The 20859-nt window shown below is 33.4% G+C and overlaps 4 protein-coding genes across 6 annotated transcripts; 1 reads left to right on the top strand and 3 right to left on the bottom strand.

The window, feature by feature from the left end:
• Positions 1-807: 807 nt before the first annotated feature.
• On the bottom strand, positions 808-4156 carry LOC111293125 (importin subunit alpha-2-like). Of its 2 annotated transcripts, none has more exons than XM_022885881.2 (11): positions 3765-4156; positions 3583-3679; positions 3404-3495; positions 3202-3333; positions 2891-3076; positions 2632-2795; positions 2474-2555; positions 2241-2369; positions 1986-2113; positions 1503-1874; positions 808-1370 (listed from the first exon to the last, which is right to left on the bottom strand). In XM_022885881.2, exons 1-10 carry the CDS (start codon positions 3972-3974, stop codon positions 1505-1507), a joined length of 1590 nt encoding a protein of 529 aa, XP_022741616.1. In that variant the 5' UTR covers positions 3975-4156; the 3' UTR covers positions 808-1370; positions 1503-1504. The 2 variants fall into 2 exon arrangements, with proteins under 2 accessions (XP_022741616.1, XP_022741622.1); XM_022885887.2 differs by having other exon boundaries at positions 2474-2552.
• Positions 4157-6222: 2066 nt separating this feature from the next.
• Positions 6223-7622, bottom strand: LOC111298589 (uncharacterized). Its single transcript, XM_022893317.2, has 3 exons — positions 7366-7622; positions 7017-7270; positions 6223-6690 (listed from the first exon to the last, which is right to left on the bottom strand). Exons 1-3 carry the CDS (start codon positions 7522-7524, stop codon positions 6369-6371), a joined length of 735 nt encoding a protein of 244 aa, XP_022749052.2. The 5' UTR covers positions 7525-7622; the 3' UTR covers positions 6223-6368.
• A 2718-nt stretch (positions 7623-10340) lies between these two features.
• Positions 10341-15377, top strand: LOC111298301 (uncharacterized). 2 transcript variants are annotated; one of them, XM_022893074.2, is made up of 6 exons: positions 10341-10550; positions 11810-12024; positions 12172-12230; positions 12338-14122; positions 14337-14472; positions 14571-15377. In XM_022893074.2, exons 2-6 carry the CDS (start codon positions 11904-11906, stop codon positions 15233-15235), a joined length of 2766 nt encoding a protein of 921 aa, XP_022748809.2. In that variant the 5' UTR covers positions 10341-10550; positions 11810-11903; the 3' UTR covers positions 15236-15377. The 2 variants fall into 2 exon arrangements, with proteins under 2 accessions (XP_022748809.2, XP_089601211.1); XM_089745085.1 differs by having other exon boundaries at positions 10361-10550; positions 11816-12024.
• A 1701-nt stretch (positions 15378-17078) lies between these two features.
• LOC111298302 (transcription factor MYB111-like) lies at positions 17079-19705 on the bottom strand. Its single transcript, XM_022893076.2, has 3 exons — positions 19371-19705; positions 19123-19252; positions 17079-18148 (listed from the first exon to the last, which is right to left on the bottom strand). Exons 1-3 carry the CDS (start codon positions 19501-19503, stop codon positions 17170-17172), a joined length of 1242 nt encoding a protein of 413 aa, XP_022748811.2. The 5' UTR covers positions 19504-19705; the 3' UTR covers positions 17079-17169.
• Between the last annotated feature and the right edge of the window lie 1154 nt (positions 19706-20859).

Here is a 20859-nt window from a genome sequence, read left to right as displayed (position 1 = left end):
AAGACTACACATACTATCACTATCGTTGTTTCTCCGCCTAATAAAATATAGAAAATAAATGCATAATAAGAATCAAACTCATGAGTCAGAATAACAAAATAAATTCAGAGTTTATTTCAATTGTTTTAGTGATATTTTATAAATTTAAGATTTAAATTTCAACATTTTATAATTTTTTTTTTATTTTAAACAAAGTCTTTGGAGTTGACAGTGATTGAGGTTCGATTTTTTTTTTTTTTTGTTATCTTCCAAACTGGGACGTGGGCATGACCAAGTTTATTTTCCGTTTTAAAAGGGAATTACATTAAAACAAAGTTACCAGTCTACAGAGCTACGGGCTTGGTTGAAAAAAAAGAACTTTGAAACGGCAAAATTCATCGGTACCACCCTTTGGGGCATCCGAAAGGCCAACTTCTTTTAAGACTTTATTCTTCGATAATCTCGCATTAGAGATGACCCCTTCTTCTCCAGCTAAGGTCGGCTAAGCGGATCCGCTGGCCATATGAAAAGTAAGCTCAGACAATCTTCGTTATTTTATAGGATGTGCTGTTACAAGTAAAATTGTATATTTATAAAATGTAAAATAAAAAAATTCATATTATATTTTATATAAAAAATTACATCTTATAACTTATATCAATTCAAAAACATAAAAAAAATATATATTTTTTTATGTTATTAAATTCATATATAATTATTATTGAACACTTTATTTTTTTCTCACGTTTTAGATTCAAATTAACGGAAAAAAAATGCTATCCTTTCGAGTAACTTTCTCGTTTTTTGGGGGTATAAGGAGACCAGAGGTAAGCAAATAGTAAAGATCATAAATTCTATGAAAAATAACCACAATAATCCACAAATTCACGCACTCAAATACAAGGATGATAAGAATTTCTTCCTTTCTTTCTTTCTTTCTTCTAGCAATAGACCATAAAATGACGTTTATCAATACTCAATATTCAATACCATTCACGACATGAGACCGCAAATACCAACCATTAAAAAACTGAAAGAACTCTCGACTCAAAACAACCAGGAGGCAACTACTGCAACCGGGTAACCCTTACCAGCACACCCATTTAAGTGAAAGAGCCCTGCTTATACAATACAAGAGGAACCTCCAATGGCATTGCATTGTACCATTTACATGTAATTTCTTGGTATTGCAGACAACTTGTCTGGTCATAACCATCCATATTCCGAAAATCATGGAATTGATAGACCTACCTGGGCACCTCCTTCACCACAGTGGACACTGGACATACTATATAAACAGACACACCAAGGTGCACTGACCAAACACGACCAAACTTTGACCCCGTCTATCAGTCGTAACCCCCATTACTAACTGTTAGGTCTATAAAGCCCTGCATTTTCAGTAAACTAAGTCAGTAGAGTTGATGGTTAACTTCATCAAATAAATAAATAAACAACCACTCCCAGGTTTGGGATTAAAATCCAGCAAAATAAAAAATATTTTAAGTATATACTATACAAACCTTCAGTTGAAGTTGAATCCACCAGATGGAACCTGAAATCCATTCCCTCCAAACTGGAAACCTTGCTGAGTACCATCACCAGGAGGTAGTGTCTCTTCATCCTCCTCCAACCAATAAGTCTCGAGAATCTTGACGGCCTTCTCATATATCTCGGTATTATCATGACTCTGTAAATTTTCAATCTTTTCTAATCCCTCAGCATCTTCTATCAGTTGGGCACAATGGTTAAACTCCCCAGCACCCCCAGCCTTCTCAGCTTCACCAACCTTCAAAATGTTCTCCAACCCTTCTAGACACACCGTTATAATTCTTAAATCAGGGCATGCAAGAAGATCGCACAAAGGTTTTATACACCCTTGACTAACCAGGTACCTACATGTTCACGTAAGGAGAATGATTTAGTGATCAGTTCTAAGGCAATGGAACTAAGGAAACAACATCAAAAAAGAATCAACATCAAAAAAGAATCAACAACTAACATACTTGATTTGCTGATGAGTACCACCCGAAGTAGCATTTGAAATTGCCCATGCTGCTTCTTTCTTTATATCAAATTCAGCATTTTGAAGTAGATTGACTAGGGGCCCAATTAATCCAGCATCGATCACAGCCTACATAATTTTAACATATAATAAACATAGCTTAATAAAAAAATTCCAGAAGCAAAAGGGCCAGTAGATCAGTAAATTTGGACAATTTTGAAAATGCTTGAAGCAAAATTTTCCATGATTTACTCACCAGAATCTGTTCCTTGTTTCCAGCAGTAATGTTTGAGATAGTCCAGCAAGCTTCCTTCTTTATGCTCTTTTTATGATTATGTGTCAGCATGCTTAGAAGGCATGGTAATGCACCATGGTCAATAATAAACTGAAAATGGAAGGCCAAAAAATTATAACAAATCAAAATAAAACAAAAACCAACAGATGTAGAAGAACTAAAAATTAAGGATGAGGCAAAATCCTAAACCATACCTGAGTCTGTAAATCATCTCCTGTCACAATATTTCCAACTGTACGGAGAGCAGGAATGAGCACTGAAGGAGATGGATTACTGCTAAAACACATGTATAAACTATCAGGTTAAGAGAAAAGTGTAAAAGTTCAAAGATTTTTTTAGGTGTTCTACTCACAGCAGGAGCTCAACAAGTCGTGGACAAACTCCTGCCTCAATCACAGCTTGAATTTTGTCATTTGTACCATCAGACAGATATGAGAGAGCCCAACAGGCATCAGTCAGAACTTCTTCGTCATTTGAATGAACAAGATGTTTGAGCGAAGGTAGAGCTGGTCTCACCTAGGCAACAAATTCCCAACATTTAAAAGCTCAATCAAAGTCATAAAAGAAAGGAAGGGGATATAAAAGAACAATGCAAAGAAAAAGATTAAAACCTGATCAAATGGAGGCTGTGGCTTGCCCCTGCAGAAATTCGATAACGTCCACGTGGCATTTCTCAGCATTGATAGCTTAGCATGTTCATTCAACTGTGTTAACAGCGGCATCAAAGCTCCATGACTGAGAACAAGATCACGACACCTAGGGGAATCACCAGCAACATTCCCCAATGCCCACACAGCCTAAGAATTAACAAACAAATCAATCAATACAAAGTTCTATATTCTCTTTACTAGTTAAAACAACAAGTATTCCAGAATTACAAGTCTCAAACGTAATTTAAAGGATAGAATAGTCTGAGATATACCTGCTCGCGGACATCATCACTTGGTGAACCAAGAAGCTTTACAAAAATCGGAACAGCCCCGTGATCAATAACTACCTTCGTATTCTCCGAGGTTCCAGAAGCAATATTTGTAAGCGCCCAAGCAGCCTCAAACTACAGATTACCAAAATTAGCATACAAATTAAACTCCTGAAATTAGCTATTAGCAATTAAGAACTTATACCTGAAGCTGTGGAAAATCTTCCCTCATAAGAAACTCAACAAAACGTGGAACGACACCGGATTGTATAACTTCCTCAATTGGAGGACTCCGCTCTGTTAAAAAAAAAAGAAAGCAAATTTCTTTAAAAAATATTCAGATAACAATTAAAAGAAAAACAAAGCGAAAAGAATGAAAAATACCAATTGAAAGCAATTTTCTGAACTGAGTAGTCGCCTCTAGCTGCGCTGCGCCGTCATCGGACCAAACGCCGGCAACCATTGAGGGAAGACTCTCTAACTGCAATAACAAACTTTGAACCACTTAAATTTCGAGAAACAAAGAGGATAAATTCGAGATTTTGATTACGCGGTTGTGATTTTACCTTCTTTTCGACGTTAGAGGAGTGAGGAGCAGCAGCGAATTGTTGAGCTTGGAGGCCTTCGCGGCGCTTCTTCTGTAAACTCTCTTCGCGCTTGCTTTTCCGGATCTCCACCATGTTGTCTTCTCTTCTACGGCGGCCTTCCTCCGCGTCAACCGCCACCTTGTAGCGGTTACGGCGGACTTCGGTTCTCGTGCTCGGTCTCAACGACATGGCGGCTGCTTTTCTTTGAAAACCCTAGGAAAAGGACAGTGCTCAAAAAATTCGAGATTTATAAAGGATCGAAAGAAGGGAAAAAACCCTAGCGAGTTATGGAGTTGAGATTTTCGTCGTAGTGAAGTTTAACAGCATATTTGTCTTAAGGAAAGGAGAAAAGAAAGTAATGGAAAGGAAACAAAATGCAAAGGAACCTTATTTGTATATAACATAAATAAAAGTAAAGGAAATGAATGTATAATTAGCTTTTTTTGGTTTTTTTTTTTTTTATTATCCTAAAATGGGAGAAAAGGAAGGGAAAAGAAAAAATAATTTAAAATATGAAATAATTATTATATTTTTATTAATTTTTTAAATTAAAAATGTATGATTTTAATTTTTAAAATTAAATTGAAAATATAAAATATCATTTATCAATAAATTTATTATCTCTAAATTTTTTTTATGTTTATTAATTTTAAAATTTTCATTTATGATTATTTTTATGAAAAATAAAAAAATTAAAAACATAAAATACGTTAACATATACATATACATATTATAGTAAAAACAAAAATGATCAAAAATTATAATAATAAAAAATATAATAAATTATTTCTTTTTCTTTATATTATTTAACTAAATAATAATTATTAATTTTTTTATTTTTTATTAATTTTAATTATCTAAATAAATGACACATATATCTTTTTCTTTTCTTTAAAAAGTCTTTCATTCTTTTCCATAACTTTTCTTTCTTTTTTTTTTTATTAACTTTCTTTTTTTTTCTTTTATTAATAATAATCCAAATATAATTTAAAGCAAAATGGAAAAGGCCGTTTGAGAGGGACGAATGGGTGATATTTCAATTTAATATTTATTAATTTGTTTTTTATTTTCTTCACAAAAAAGCTCATTTTAAAATTTAAAAATATCATTTTTGTAATTTTTTAATTTTAAAATTAAAAATTTAACAAATTTAAATATAAAAAAATATTTTTTAATTTAAATACTTATAAACCCCAAACATAATTAAAAAGTGATTGAATGATCAACGAGTTCTTGATTATATAATTGATAAAGGTATCCAATAAATAAGCTTAATTAGTTGAATTCAAATAACTTTCACAATTAGTTTTAACAATTTTTTTGGTATATTTGTTTTTTTTTTTAATATTTAAATTATTAAAAATTAAAATTTGATCATTAAAATTAAAAATTAAATATTATATTTATAAATTTTGCAACTGTCGGTAACATTTTGTACTATTGTAAGAGTAAAATCAACTATATTAATTCTTAGTATTAATATAATTTCTTATTTTATTATATATAAAAAGTAAAAAGGTTTTTTTGAGGTGGATTTTAATTTAAATACTTCATTTTATTGTTAAAACAAATATAGTTCTTTATTTTTATTTAATAAAGTAAAAAAATTAAAATTCTATACATGAAAATTTTAAAATTTACCATCCATGTTGGAATATGACAATATGCTTTTTACTTACCATATAAATTTGTCCATTTTTTTCAAATATACTCTAATGGAGTATGTGAAAATCTCATTGGTAAAGTTTTAAACTGTTGAAAGATGGCAATTAGTTTCAACACAAGCAAAGAGATTAGGTTAGGCAGCTACCTCAAAAAGTCAAAATCAAATCATGATATAATTTAAAAAAAAAAATTTAATATCAATGATTCTTAAATTATAATAAATATTCAATGTGATATTTAAATTTAAAAGACTTTTAATATAATAATTAAATTATAAATTTATAATTTATTGATACTCATTTTTATTATGATTAACTTTAAATAATAATACATTATAATAAAATAATTTATTAAATATTATATTAATTAATATATTCGAGCATCATATTAAAATTCAGATACACGTTAAATATTTCAATATAGTATGAGAAACATTTGTAACATTAATCTTTTTTCTTTTGGGGTGAAATCATGAAAAATTGCAAGAATCAATGGTCCCATATCAAGAAGATTTACAAAGCATATACTCTTTAGCCTCTCCAACACCAACTTCTGTCACAGCCCAATTAAAGTTTGGGTCATGAGCAAGAGCTAGATTTGTTTTCTTCGTTGTCCCATTAACCCCCGACCTGTTCATACTAACTGGAGGGTTAGGATTTAGGACATTAAACTTACAAAAACAATGCACTCAATTTCTGCAACAAAAGTCGTTTCAATGTATAGGAACAAAGAATTATATGCAAAAATCAAATGGATACAATTTGTTCTTTTTCGGTACACCTACAGAAACTGTAGCTCTAGCTTGTGCCTTCAGCTTTGCCAGAGGCACCAATGGCATTTATTTGCTTTGCTCTAAACACCATTTGATTGCTTTCTGAAATTCCATGAATGTGAAAATGGTGGTGGTTGGCTTGGAAATTATGTGATCACTGGATCCTCTCTGGCCATGGTTGTCATCCGATGGGGTGATGAAACAGGAGGAGAAGCGTATAGGACGGAGGCCTCAAGGACCTGTTGCTGCACATTTTGCTGTTCTTGGAACATTTTTTGTGCATGTAATGCTCTTAAGTACAGGCCATCAGCCAGGAAAACTGTCATTAATGAAAACACACCAGCAGCACAGAACACGCCTTCTCTGATGATGTGGCAGCTCGCTTTTGGTTTTGACCAGCTTTTTAAATGTCCCGATTCCACAACAAGCCCAACCAGCAACAAAATCTCTGCCACAGCAAAGCAAAGCCTACAACAGAACCAATGACAGCGTTAGAGATAGATTTTTGTAACACTAATCAGACTTGTTTCTACGAAGGCAGCTGTTTTGCCTGTATTTGTTGTTTAAAGAAATGAAGGAATAAAGAAGATTCTGCAAGATGTTTGTAAGTAAAATAGTATTATAATCAAAAGGGTCATCATAATTCACAAGGCATTGCAGAAAATCGTCTGGTAAAGAATGGAAAATAACTTGTGATGCAATGTAGATGTTTGAGATGCGGAAGCAAGAAAAATTTTGGTAATTGAGAAGGAAATTCTAATCAGATCAGCTAATAGTTGCATCAGATGTCGTACCAGGTTGTGACAACGAAAAATCCTGCTTGCCACGTGAGAGTCTTGGCACAAATAGAATCAGGGTCCCAAGAAACTAGAGCAGGCGATGGTGATTTACCGACTGCAATCAATATGTACATATGTTCCACTACCATGGCAACAGCTAGTCCCACAAATGCCACAACAGAACACAACAATGGTGTCTTGCCGCTACCGCTATAGACACATTCATATTTCACTTCCTTCCCATTATCTTCAGATTCCACCCACATTTCCTGGAAGATAATATACGTGTATCAGATATATGATTAAGTTATTAATCTGAATTTAGGTTTTTCATTGAAGGAAAAAAAAAAACCCTGGGAAGTACCAGAGAACGAGTGGCTTCTGCCTTGAGGCAAAGGATGAAGCAAAACAGGCCACAAATAATGGTTAAAACCATGAGAACAACACCAGTTCTGCTGCCCAATTCAGTGCTTTGACGACCTGGTGCAAGATCAGCATGTGTGACAGCCACTGTTTTAGGCATTTTTGGAGTCTAAAACAAAGAGAATTCATGCAGGGTGTCTGAAGAAAGACTACATGGTATTAAATGGTTTGCACGACAAAAGTGAAAGAATTATTGAATTGCTTGGAGTAAAGGTTGCTTAAGGGCAAAGATTCCAAGGTTCTGGACCTTACTGTTAAATATTCACACAAGGAAGATTGTCGGTTCTAAAATTTGGGTTTAAAAAGCTTATTCTGCATATAATAAAGATAAAAGTCACAGCCTCACAGGCCACAAATTGCTTGCTCATCATAGACACGTGTATAATGTTTGAGTTCTCGTTCTGCATGTAAAGTTGCCCATCCTCCCTTTGGCTCAAAGTGAATTTCTGGTCCTCTCTTTTCTTCACCTTTGGCTCAAAGTGTATTTCCTTAGCTCTCTTTAATTTAGTCATATGCAAGTAAAATCCCTTCTAGTAACTCCTTGGCCAACCCAATCTTTCCCACGATTTCCATGGCGTCTAATTGAGAAACCACATTGTTTGACAAAACTGCGATAAATTCACAAGCAGCATCCTGTGATACAAATCTTTGGCCAATAAATGGAACAAGATTCACAGAAGTTTGCTCTGACAATATCGTGTCCTCGGGCATTTCCACAATAGTTCCAGTATCATCTTGACTTAAATCAGTGCCATTCTCAGAAGATTCCATAACCATACTTGTTCCTTCTGACAATCTTTCAACAATAGATAAACGAAATTGCAGTCCCAAACAACCGTAAACAATAATTTATACTAGTTAAACAAAATGTGCAGATACAAGGCAAACCAATGAAATATCTCCAAGAGAAGAACTAATACTAGTAATGCAAAAAAGCTACTGAGCACAGTTGTAACGAAATAACAGGACCAAAGAACCACATTCTATCAAGTAAAGAAACTACTATTCTTCTATTTCAATACTCTTCAAAATGCTTCGTATCTTCATATATCCATTAACAAAGTTACTTCTTCCATTAACCCAATGTGTAGAGTAACATTTTAGACTAAAGGGTACTTAGCATTTCACTATGAAATCCACCAATTCAAGCATTTTTTATTATTTTAGGGATTATTTGAAGTATATTTTTAAGCTTTGTCTCTGTATCTCTGACTTTCCATTATTTTAGGAAATGAGCATCTAATCATCAGGCGGGCCAGAAGCATTAATTTCGACTTCAAGAAACATGGTAAATTTTTAAGAAGTTTTCTTTTCTATATGTAACATATATTCTGTTTGATGAGAAAAAAGGTGAAGAATAAATAACAAGGTTAGTGATATAGCTAGCGTTTCAGGTATTGGGAAAGATTTTTCTCGGACACTTTCGATGGTTGTTGTAGTTCGCAAGGGAGATGGTAGTTGTGAAGTCAAATGAGAGGAAACCTAATGTTTCTGCCACCAACCAAAATCCCTCAACAATCTAATAAACTAAAAGCTGAAAACAGGGAGAAATTCAATGTTATCCATCCAACCAAGCCTAACATTCTCCAAAAATTCAAAGTTTAATATTATTAAATGTGGAATGTTTCTTCCACCAAACAAAATCCCAAAGCAAAAAGACCTCAGAAAAAGTGAAAAACCATCATTTATGGTAGTATCCAATTCAATGACCTCAGAAAACATAAACCAGGCATCATTTTTTTAGACAAAACAATTATATACATATCTTGAAGCACTATAGCTTGAAAATCTTTTCTGTTTCTGATCTCTCTCTCAGAAGATCTCTGCCAATTTAGAAATGGCAGATACTGGGAGAGAGATGGAAGATTTCAAAGCAGAAAACCAGCCATTTGATGGTTCATCAAATCAACCATCATCATGTTGTAGCAGTACTGCTCTGGATTCTCCTCCTCAGCCTAGCCCTTCATCGACATATCAGTCAACATGCAAGGATGATATCGACAAATACAAGAATTATAGTTATAATAATTCCAAAGTGACATGGGGCGCTGGCGATCCTGATTTGAAGAGGCAACGCCGTATGGTGAAGTATAAGTCTTATGCTGTTGAAAGCAAATTAAAATCATCCTTAATGAACAGCTTTCGTCGGATGAAGAACAAGTAATGCTAACAATTATATTATAATTAATCGATTAAAATTTAAAATTCACTAAAATTTTAAGTGAAATTTGTATTTATAAATGAATGATTCTTACATAAATATTTTCTTATTTTCAATACTGTAAATTGATTTGAATATGATAAATTTTAATATATTTCAACAAGAAAATGTTTTCAGTAGGCTTAAGACTCTAATTTGAAGATTTTAAATTTGATTATTGAGATGGACGGAATGTAATTGATAATGAGGGAAGAGATGGCTACGTTTTATTGTATTATCTAATATCATATATACAAAAAAAAAAAAAGTAGATAAAAATATTTTCTTAAATAATAAATTTAATTAGTGCTTGTTTTTAATAAATGTTTTTAAATAATTCTTTAATGTAGATTTTATTTTCACAAACATATGTATTTGATTTATGATTTTTAAAAAAATAATATATTTTTAATCGATAAAATTATTTTTTTATAAACCGCATTTGATGTTTGATTGAACCAAAGGATTTTGAACACGTGTACTCCATTCCACCAAGTAGTACACAAACTAATTAACACTCGCTTGTAACTTTATCAAAAACCCCAGGAGCACTCGAGTCTCCATTTGGAATTTGAAATCTCGTTCCTCTCCAAAGAGACGTTATACGCTTTTTAATTTTACCTCCTTCTGATGATAACTTGTATAAATGATTTTTTATTGAAAAAACATTTTTATTAAATTTTTTTTTTTAAAAGAGAATCCCATGTTGTAACCTTGTCTCCATTTATTGCTTTGAACTACAATGCTGTCTCTCTATTGCTCTGTCTCTTTCTCACACACAAAGGAGGAGCCTTTCACTTTTGTTTCTCCTAAAAATCTCAACTTTAAGCTTAACCCATACCAAAGCTTAGTCTTTTCTCTACATTTAAGCTGAACCCAGAGGCCATTTAGCTGTATTGAAGCTGATCCCATTCATTGGTTTCAATGTAAGTTTTTTTTTTTCTTTGATTTAAAGTTTTGGGTTTTTATTTTTGGTTGTGGCAATTGATTTTCTTATGAAGCTGCTGTTTATTGATGTTTGTATTGTTGCTGTTGCTTGGTTTAAGGTTGTTTGTTTGTTAGTTGGCATAGAATTGATTTATGTGTTTTTGTTTTCCTTTTTGAATTATTCACTTGGGATTTGTTTGGTGCCAAGAAAGTCTGGGAAAGGAATGTGACTAGAAATTTTGAACATAGTGTTCTTCATGCAGGTTCAATGAAATTGAATTGCTTGGAACATTATAGGAGCAATCTCTCCGTCTCTCTTTCTCAGACAACCTTTTATTTCTAGTATAATAGTTTTCTTGTTGTTAAATAGAGCTGAAAAGCATTTGATTAACAGATTGGGTTAGAATTGGGATCTGAGATGTTTAGTTTAGTAAAATGAGTCAACGCAATTAGTTTATACGACTTTCCTCCTTAATACCATAGAAACTTCAGCTGTTGAAAATAGGGTTAAAGACAAATGCTAGATGGTATGATCTTTGCTTGTTCAATAGCAAGGCTATCATGGTAAAGTATAAACAAAGATATAGAGGCACACGTAGAGATATTGTTATAGCAAAGTTTTGACATTGTAAGTTGCTTCTTACCTGGAAATTGGGAGAACATTTGGTTAAAATACTTAAGATTGAGTGCATCGTGATATAGATCTAAGCTGGTGACTGTGGTTGCAGGAGAACAGGTGGTTTATCTGTTCATTTCATGTTCTTTTATTGTCTCGTTTGTTTGACAAATTTTAGCTATTTCAAGTTCTGCAATGTCTATTTAAGTGTAATGAGAAATGAAGATAGAAATACTACATTTGACCATGTTACTTGTTGCATTTTATGGAGATCTTAAATTAGGGCTAAGGAGGAGGTAGTTCACCTCCATTAACAGTCTTCTGACTTCCCTTCTAGGGAATCCAGATAGACATCAGGTCTTCCATTTCATCTAACAAAATATCAAGGGAAACATACATAGAAAGCTCTACGCTTGGAAAGTGTAATAATATACATATGCTCTTTGAGAAGTGATAGTGCTTAGTTTCTTTATCTGTTTTGAACAGTGGAGATCTTAGTAGGAGGAGTTATCTCACAAACTTAACATCTTATAATGGTTTAGAATCTCCTAGGAGTTTATAATATAGACTTCTAATGTAGAGTTTGATTGTGAGAAATTCAATTTACTTGGTAACTGAACTGTTTGTTGTGTTTAATAATAGCTACAGATGAGTTTGGTTCGTGGAATGGAGTTTCTATTTCTCTTGTATCATTTGCTTATATAAGTTGAGCAGTCCTGAATTCTTCTTTCATACAATGGGAGTTGACAAAGAAGGTTCAAAAAATGGAGGAGGTTATGTAGGTGGATTTTTTCAGCTATTTGACTGGACTGCAAAATCCCAGAAGAAGTTATTCTCAAGCAAGTCGGATTTCCCAGGTATAACTGTCTTCTCTGTGAGGATGTGCATGCAATATGTGTCTCACCAAGCACGGCATACATGTGCAAGTGCAACATATATTCTTATACCAGAATGGTTTATTTGTTTTTGTGCTTGCTAATGGGCTTTATTTCTTCAAATTTTAGAGCGTTCAAAGCAGGGAAAGAGAAGTGATGGAAACTTACCAATGACACGACTCTATCTGGTGGGAACATGGCAATTCCTGATGATTTCAGGGTTGATCTTATTACACTCTTGACAGTGGTGATTTAGTCTTAGCCTGCTTTACAATTTTTTTTGTGATTATTGCAGACAGATGAGGATGAAATTGGAGCAGGAACAAGCATCAAAGGAAGTAGTGATTATAGTTGTGCTTCCTCAGTTACAGATGATGATATGTATGGAGCTAGGGCCCCTAGTGTAGTGGCCAGGCTTATGGGATTGGATTCCTTACCCACGTCTTCTGAGCCCTACTCCACCCCTTTTTTTGACACTCAATCTCTTCGAGATGGTCATTTCCGAAATAGAAAACTTAATTATCATCATGACCAGAAAATAGTTTATCCTGGAGATCTATTCAATAAGATGGAGGGCCCTTCCAGGAACTTTGAGGAGTCAAAGCCTCAGAAGATAGTCAGCAAGCCTATAGAGAAATTCCAAACTGAAAGTTTGCCTTCTAAGGCAGCTAAATCAATTCCAGTTACCCACCATAAACTTTTGTCTCCTATAAAAAGTCCTGCTTTTATTCCTACTAAGAATGCTGCTCAGATAATGGAAGCAGCTGCACGAATTATTGAGCCTGGACCCCAAGCCATTACTAGAGCCAAAATGCCTCTGGTTGGATCATCCTCAGTGCCTGTGAAAGTTCGCGATTTCAAAGAAAAAATGGAGGCTGCACAGAAAATGCCTCTCATTGGATCTTCTTGTATGCCCTTGAAAGTTGGAGATTTAAAAGAGAAAGCAGAAGCTGCACATAAAACATCCAGGCTTGCCGAAATGACTAGAAGGCCAATCGAGTCAAATGCTGCCAATTATCTTAAAGGACGATCTTTGAACAAGAGCTGGAATGCGTCAATAGACACAACATCACCCAGGACTTCTGATACAGAAGAAATTTATTCTGTTTTAAAGAGTAAGGCGAAGTCTATTTCACTTGCAATCCAAGCAAAGGTCAATGTGCAGAAAAGAGAAGGATTGACTTCAAGCAGCAGCCGAAGTTTGTTAGGGCAGAAAGACCAGAGTGAAGTTAAGTCAAATCAACCCTCCAAGAGCCAACCAAGAACTCAAAAATGTTTGCATAAGAAATCTTCAATGCACAATGGTTCTGGTGTACTCAGGAGGAACAATCAGAAGCAAAATTGTATGGTGGACAAGGACAAATTACCTTCAAAGCCCATTGGTTCCACCTTGCACAGTAGTAAAGTGCTTTCTGGGGATTCTGCTTCTGGGCAACACAAAACGTTAGGTAAATCTGTTGGGAATTCCAAAACTGGCTCAAGGAAGTTGAGCTTGGGTACATTGGATAGCGAGAAAGGAGGTCCATATTCAGGTACAAATAACCCAAGGAAGAAAAGATCGATTGATAGGGATTTCCATCTTGAGAATAATAAGGTTGTTGATAGTGTGTTGATTGCAAAAAATGGTAAGGAAGATCATCCTGTTACTGAAAGGAACTTCAGCTGGGTTGAAGATAGCAAGAAGAAAGGCATGGATGTTGTTTCTTTCACATTCACAGCCCCACTTACTCGGTCACTGGAAACATCTGCTCAGATTACACAGAAAAATAACAGCATTTGCATGGATAATCGGGGTAAGAGATTGTTGCTTGACAGGGAGAGTATGAAGTTGTCTTCATTGGGATATAATGTGATAGGAGGAGATGCTTTAAGCATGCTTTTGGAACAAAAGCTTAGGGAATTAAGTAATGCCGTCGAATCTTCCTGTCACAAATCTCTCAATTCAAGATCAGCTTTTACTTCTGCATCAATCTCACAAGATCTGGGGCACACTCCTAATACTGTTAGTACCATGAGTTGTTACAGTTCCGACCTTTCCTCTACTGATCTTCAACTGCTCAGATTGAAACACAAGTTTCAGGTAAAAGACGTGGTTTTTCAATTTTCTAAGAAAAACCTGCTCAAGTCTTTCTTTATTGTGCTTCTAGCTATATACTAGTGCCTCTGCCACTTGAATGTATCACCTTTTGGGGTTTTAATGTTAACCATATCCAAAGCATGTGTGTGAGTGTCGCTATGAAATGCATCAAAACTATTTCAGAAAATGATAATTAATGCTAATATGAAACATTCAGGGAGATGATGAGATGGATGAATGCAGCAGTAGCCATCTTGATGCTCAGCAACCTAGTCCAGTTTCTATCCTTGAACCTTCCTTTTCAACCGAAAGCTGCAACTCTTCTGATAGCACAGATAGTTTCAGCATAGAAGGTTATTAAAGCTAGTGGCTTATACTTTATGTTTGTTATTAAATCTGTGCTATAATTTTTTCTTAGCTATACTAATCTATATCTCTGATACAATTTTAGGAAGCAAGCAATGTTCATCTGTTCAAGCTCAGGAAGTTCTTGGGCAGAGTTCTTTGAAGAAGTTACACTCACTAGAAGCTGATACAGAGTTATCAGATTCTGCTTCTTCTTTATCTTGTGGAACTATGGCTAAAAGGAATCAAAAAATGGTTATGTCAGATCTCATGAATTCAGTAAACTGGGAACTAGAATATGTGAAGCTGATACTTTGCAATGTGGAATTAATGTTCAAGGACTTTGTCTTAGGCCATGCTCAGGAAATAATAAACCCTCATCTTTTCGATCAGTTGGAAAGCCGAAGAGGAGTATTTGGAAGTGATGGGGGGGAGTCTAGGCTGGAACGGAAGGTACTATTTAATTTAGTCAGTGAATGCGTAGACTTGAGATGCAGGCGGTATGTGGGTGGGGGATTTAGAACATGGGCAAAAGGGATGACAATTCTGAGAAGAAATGAGCGGTTAGCTGAAGAAGTGTACAAGGAGATTTCAGGGTGGAGAGGCATGGGAGACTGTATGGTGGATGAGCTTGTGGACAAGGACATGAGCAGTCAATATGGAAAATGGGTGGAGTTTGAAGCTGATGCATTTCTACTTGGAGAAGACATTGATGGTCAAATACTGAATGCTTTGGTTGATGAGGTTGTTACTGAAATCTTGCAGTTTTAAAGTTGATGCATATTGCTCTTCACTATGATCCCATGGGGATCTTGTATCATGAAGATTCTTAAAACTTCATTTTTCAAATTATTGCTTCATATATATTAAGGCATTGGGAATTAACATTTTTCTCTTAATGCATTAAAATATAGCACATTAATTATTAAAAATATTATTATAAATAATAATTAAATTATTAAACACATTCATTAACAAAATCTTTTTAATTATTTATGAATTTGGTTCAGTTCATCATTATTGTCACAAGTTACAGTACTTTTTCTTTTTGGAATTCCATATGTGCTGCCTTGTCTGGTGTATTTTGATTTTGTAAGAATAAAGTCAAATTCAAACTTCTAAAACAAATATTCTTATGTACTAAGTTTTAAAAGAAAAATGCTTCTTACTACTGCATTTTCATATTATATATATATATATATATATATACACACACACACACACACACACATACACATGCACCATCTAATGCATATAAAAGTAATTTATTGATAATTGCACACCTATAATAATAAGGATAGTGTTTATGCATTAAAGTATTGCATTTACATGATGCATTCATATATATATATATATATATATATATATATATATATTATTTTAAGGACTTAAGTGAAAATATTAAAATTTTTATGGGTTATAATAGAATTTTAAAAAATTATATTTTATGTGAGTGTGTAAAATGTGTGTATGAAATGATTGTATATAACTTTGTCCTAACCATAAATATATTTGACTAGAGTTTTGTACTTTTCCCAAATTATTGTATTTTTAAATTATGGTAGGCTTTCCGTAGGCATAAATATCAATGTTCTTTAATTCCCTTGAATAGAATGTACCAGTAGTAAATGGGATGAGCTGATCAACAAAGATCATAATGATCCTCACCCTTCCCTTCCCCAGCCACTTCATCATCAACAAATTATATTTGAACCTTTTATCCAAGAATTTTTAAAAATATGCATTAACTATAGAATCATAAATTTAGATATAAAAAAATATATATGATTTGAAATATATGAATAGTTATGCTAACTTCCTTATAATTTGCAGCAAACAATACCTGTATGGCATTAGATTTGGTAATTTAAAATATGATCTGAATATGATATAAAAATAAAATATGAAAGTAACAAGATTTAAAATTTTAACAATAATTATATATGAATTTAACACAATCAAAAAATATATTTTATATTTTTATATAAATATGAATTATGACATATAATTTTCGTATAAAATATGATATAAATATATGAATTTAAGTAATTTACATTATGCGGATACTCAAATTATTAGGTCTATATGGCACAAATCTCAATGATGGTGAAATTTACAGATTTTCTTAATTTATATTCTATCTTTTGTTGTCATCTTCAACGAAACCCTGGCGTTGATATTTTATTCTCTTCACCTCTCCTTTTTAATGGCATTTATTCTGTAATTACCTGAATTAAAAACTGTGAAAAATGGTAACACTGCCCAGAGTCCATAATGTGATCCAGTGCACTTACTTAAGATCATCATGTTCATGCCCCAACTGTCCAGTGTCCAGTGTTTGGTTTACATTTGAAATCCCCAAGTAACAAATTCATAATCATACATCTTAATTTTGAAATTGGAAAAGCACAAAAATTTATGGAATAAAAGTTTAATATAAAAAGAAGAAAACTGATAAGATGCATTCATGTTAACAAATTAGTATTTGAATGTTGAAACTTGAAAGTGTCAACATTGTTACATAAGTATTTTCAGGCTGGAAAAAAAGTTTATTCATATATATATATATATATATATATATATATATGTCAATTGAACTTTCTTATAATAGGGATAAAAAACAAAGAAGAAAGAGACCTTGAAATATATTGAGCAAAAGTAATCATTTTAAAATATTAATGCCAACAGCAGCTTCACTCTCTTAATTAATTTGGTGCGTCTCCAGCTTCATCAGCATTGTCACCATCCAATAACCAACAAAGAACCTTACCTGAATCATCCCATAATGTCAATTGATCATCATCACAGTACTGGAAACCACCACCAAAATTTTCCCAGTCAACCCATTCATGATCATCAAACACTGACTTCCCTGGTGATGAAGAATTACGAATCTGCCATTCCCCATCAGTCATCTCTGCATTTGATGAGCTCCAGATGCCATAGCTTTCTATTTCTTGATCATCATTTTTAGCACCTTTTTGGACCCCATTAACGTCCCTGTCCTGTTCAGTTATAATAACCCTGAGCTCATTTTCTCCATTTGTGGTGATCGAGCCTGCATGGTTCCCACTGGGATCCACACCTTCACTTTGCAGGATACTGCGAAGGCGCTTTATTTCATTGTCTAGCCACTCGTATGGTCCCAGAACCACCTCAGTTTCTCTCTCGCTGCAGCCGAACATTTCAACTGCAACGCTAGAGCTTTCTTTACCGGAACTTAATGCTATTCCTGTGCTTTGCCTTTCATCATAATTGCCTGCAGGCCTTGCACTGCTGTGCATGCAAGAGCCATGCATTCCAAGGTTTCTTCTACCTTCTAGTACTGCTGAATCACGGTTATCATTGTCCTCAGGTTGCATATTTGTCATGTCCTTGCTGTCCTGGACTTGTCCCCCAGGACTGTTTTCTTGGGCAGCGGGATCAAAAACCTCATTAGGGGTAACAGTCTTAGGAATACCTAGTGACATCAAAGCCAACTTGTGTCTTTTCATGGCTGAGCGGCTGGTTCGACCGCCTCTTCGCTTGCCTTCTCCTGCGGTTGTTACAGCACCAATGTCGCTTGGTTTGGTATCTTTTATTATCTTGGTGAAACTGTAAATTTTTCGGCTTAAATGAGAGTTCCAGTAATTCTTAATCTCGTTGTCTGTTCGTCCTGGTAATTGTGCAGCAATTAGAGACCACCTGAAACAGTCCAAACCATAGAAAACAACACTGGTTAAACATTTAAATCAATGTTAAAAGACAACTAGGTATTAGCTTAGTTGAAAATTCTTCATTTAAAAGATGAAATTTACCAAATTATATCTGCTTACCGTAGTTTCTTTTGAGTAATAAGATAGCTATCCAAAGAAATTAAAAAGAAAACTCTCCCGTTTTTAAATGAGAAAAGAAGGAAGTAATGAATTTTTAGTGAAGAGATTGCATTAACTGTGCATGCTTGAAGTTTGAAGTAGATTAATCTACTTCAAACTTCAAGCATGTAGTTCTGACCTATATATATGTAATATTTGGTCGGTTCATGTTTCAACTGTTATAGTTTTCTGTATAATAAGTAAACCTTTGATAATGTTTGCAAATTGTACTGGCTTCCGAGGATAAGATGTTGATCAGACTATATCATCTAAGCCCCAACGAAATAACCTAGGCTTCAGCCATTTGATGGAAATTCTTGGAACCATATGTCCACTAGAGCATCTTGAGGCCAAATTGAAGCTCAGAAGCACCTCTCCTGGCTAGTTGTCAGGTCTGACCCAACTAAAGTGGCCCTAATTGGGGAAACTACAGGCAGCAGGAAACCACAAATTTGGGGCATTGGCACATCCAAATATATAGTATCATAAAACTTTTATTATGTTTTCAAGTCCAGCTAGCCATGTGTGCAATATAGTTAATGAAAGAACCACTCAAATCTAAAAATTTGATTGTTCAAAATCAACAATTCAAACCTTATAAACTATATAATCCCAAAAAAAAAAGAACATTTTGGGGAAAAGGAAAGGATTGTATCATATATATACAAGGTTGCTCGTCAAAATTAATGTACAACTAAATGTTTCTAATGAAATTCTAAACACATTTTCAAGATTTATACCTATCAGAAACTCAAGCAAAAACTTGGTCAATGTGATCTACAAGAGTGAAAGGAAAATGTGTACCTATTTCCCAAAGCACTATGCAACTTAACAATGGTTTCTTCCTCTTGAGCAGTGATGTTCCCTCGCTTCAAGTCAGCCCTCAAGTAGTTTATCCATCTTAGCCTGCAGCTCTTCCCACACCTCAACAAACCTATTCAGAAGGAAAATGATCATTCTTCTTTTACTTGAAACCAAAAAAAAAAAAAAAAAAATTTCTAAAACACAAAATCTTCATTTGATCTTTGTATAAATGAAGTCCATATATATACCTGCATTCTTGGGCAATGATCTCCAGGACCCTTCCCCATTTGCATGAATGTAATTCGCTAATATTTCATCTTCCTCTGCTGTCCATCTCCCTCTCTTCAACCCCACCTTCTCACAACATGTAGATCTCCCCATCTCTATCTTTACCCTCCCACATTCACTCCCCAATGGCCTTGAACTGAAGATCAGAGAAAGAGAGAGAGAAGAGGGTGGTGCTTAATGTTATGCCTAGGCCTTGCTAGAATTTGAACGTAGAGAAACAGGTTAAATAAGACAGAGAGATAATGTAGACATAGTAGCAGTGCTGCCTGAGAAAATCCTTTGCTAATTTTGTTGCCTAACAGAGATTATTGCGTAGGATGATTATAAAATAAGTACTGACATGCAAATATAGTAGGTTGATAAAGAAAGAAAAAATATTCAATTAAACTTTGATTTTTATGAATAAATATTGTAATATGAATTTTTTTAATCAAAATTGAATAAAAATACGATTTTAATATCGTTTAAATTCCAATAAAATCCTAAGATATGTACCTAGTGAATCTATTATGAAAAAGTCTGATTGCAAAGCATTTTTGTAATTCATGGAATTAAAAAATTAAAGTTGTTTTTTTTTTTCTTATAGAATTTGTTAATTATAAAGAAATTTTTCAGTAAATAAGAAATTTGGTAGAGCCAAAAAGTAACTAAGAAAATGAAGGAAATGAAGTTGATTCTTGAATGGTGCAGGAACTCCATGAGTCTATTAATTTTTCTTTTTTAAAGCTTTTCTTGTTAATCGGGAAATTTCCGACTGATTGAACACTAAAAAGGAAGGTAAAAAATTAAAACAATTAGATGCTAAGTGATGAGTAAAGTAGCAGCAATGTGGACCGGTAAAAGCAATGAAATATATATATATATATATTATAATTTAAAATATGATACATATGATATAAAAATAATATATTATAAATAAAATAAAATTTTTTATATTTTTATATTAATATGAATTATAACATTAATTTTTATGTAAAGTATTATATATATAAATTATTAATATTTTATATGATATAAATATATAATTGTTAATTTTACGTCTAACCCTCGTTTAAACATAGGGTTGCGGTCCTTGATTAAACAGTCAAAATGTTCGGTGGCATTGCGCCTGGGGGGGGACCTGGGGCTGGGGCCGGGGCCGTTGACTTTTTACACCACCTATGCATGTAGCGGAGCATTTTATTTATTATTTATTATTATAATATTATAAATTAATTAATTATAATAAAAAATTAAGTAAAGTTTTATTATTTAAAAGTGTGATTTTTTTATAATTTTTTATATATTATATTATATTATAATTAATTAATTATATTACATGAATTTTTTTATCTACGACAAAAATACAAATGTGATAGGGAACAAAATTTTCTCCGAAACAATGGGAATTTCTTTAAAATATATAGACGGAAAAGTTATTATTAATTGAATTTTAGGCTTTTTTATTGT

This window comes from Durio zibethinus, chromosome 16 (assembly GCF_047325235.1).
Source record: "Durio zibethinus cultivar Kanyao isolate XHJ-2024 chromosome 16, ASM4732523v1, whole genome shotgun sequence".
NCBI classification, from domain to species: domain Eukaryota; kingdom Viridiplantae; phylum Streptophyta; class Magnoliopsida; order Malvales; family Malvaceae; genus Durio; species Durio zibethinus.
This window is presented reverse-complemented; position numbering and strand designations above follow the sequence as displayed.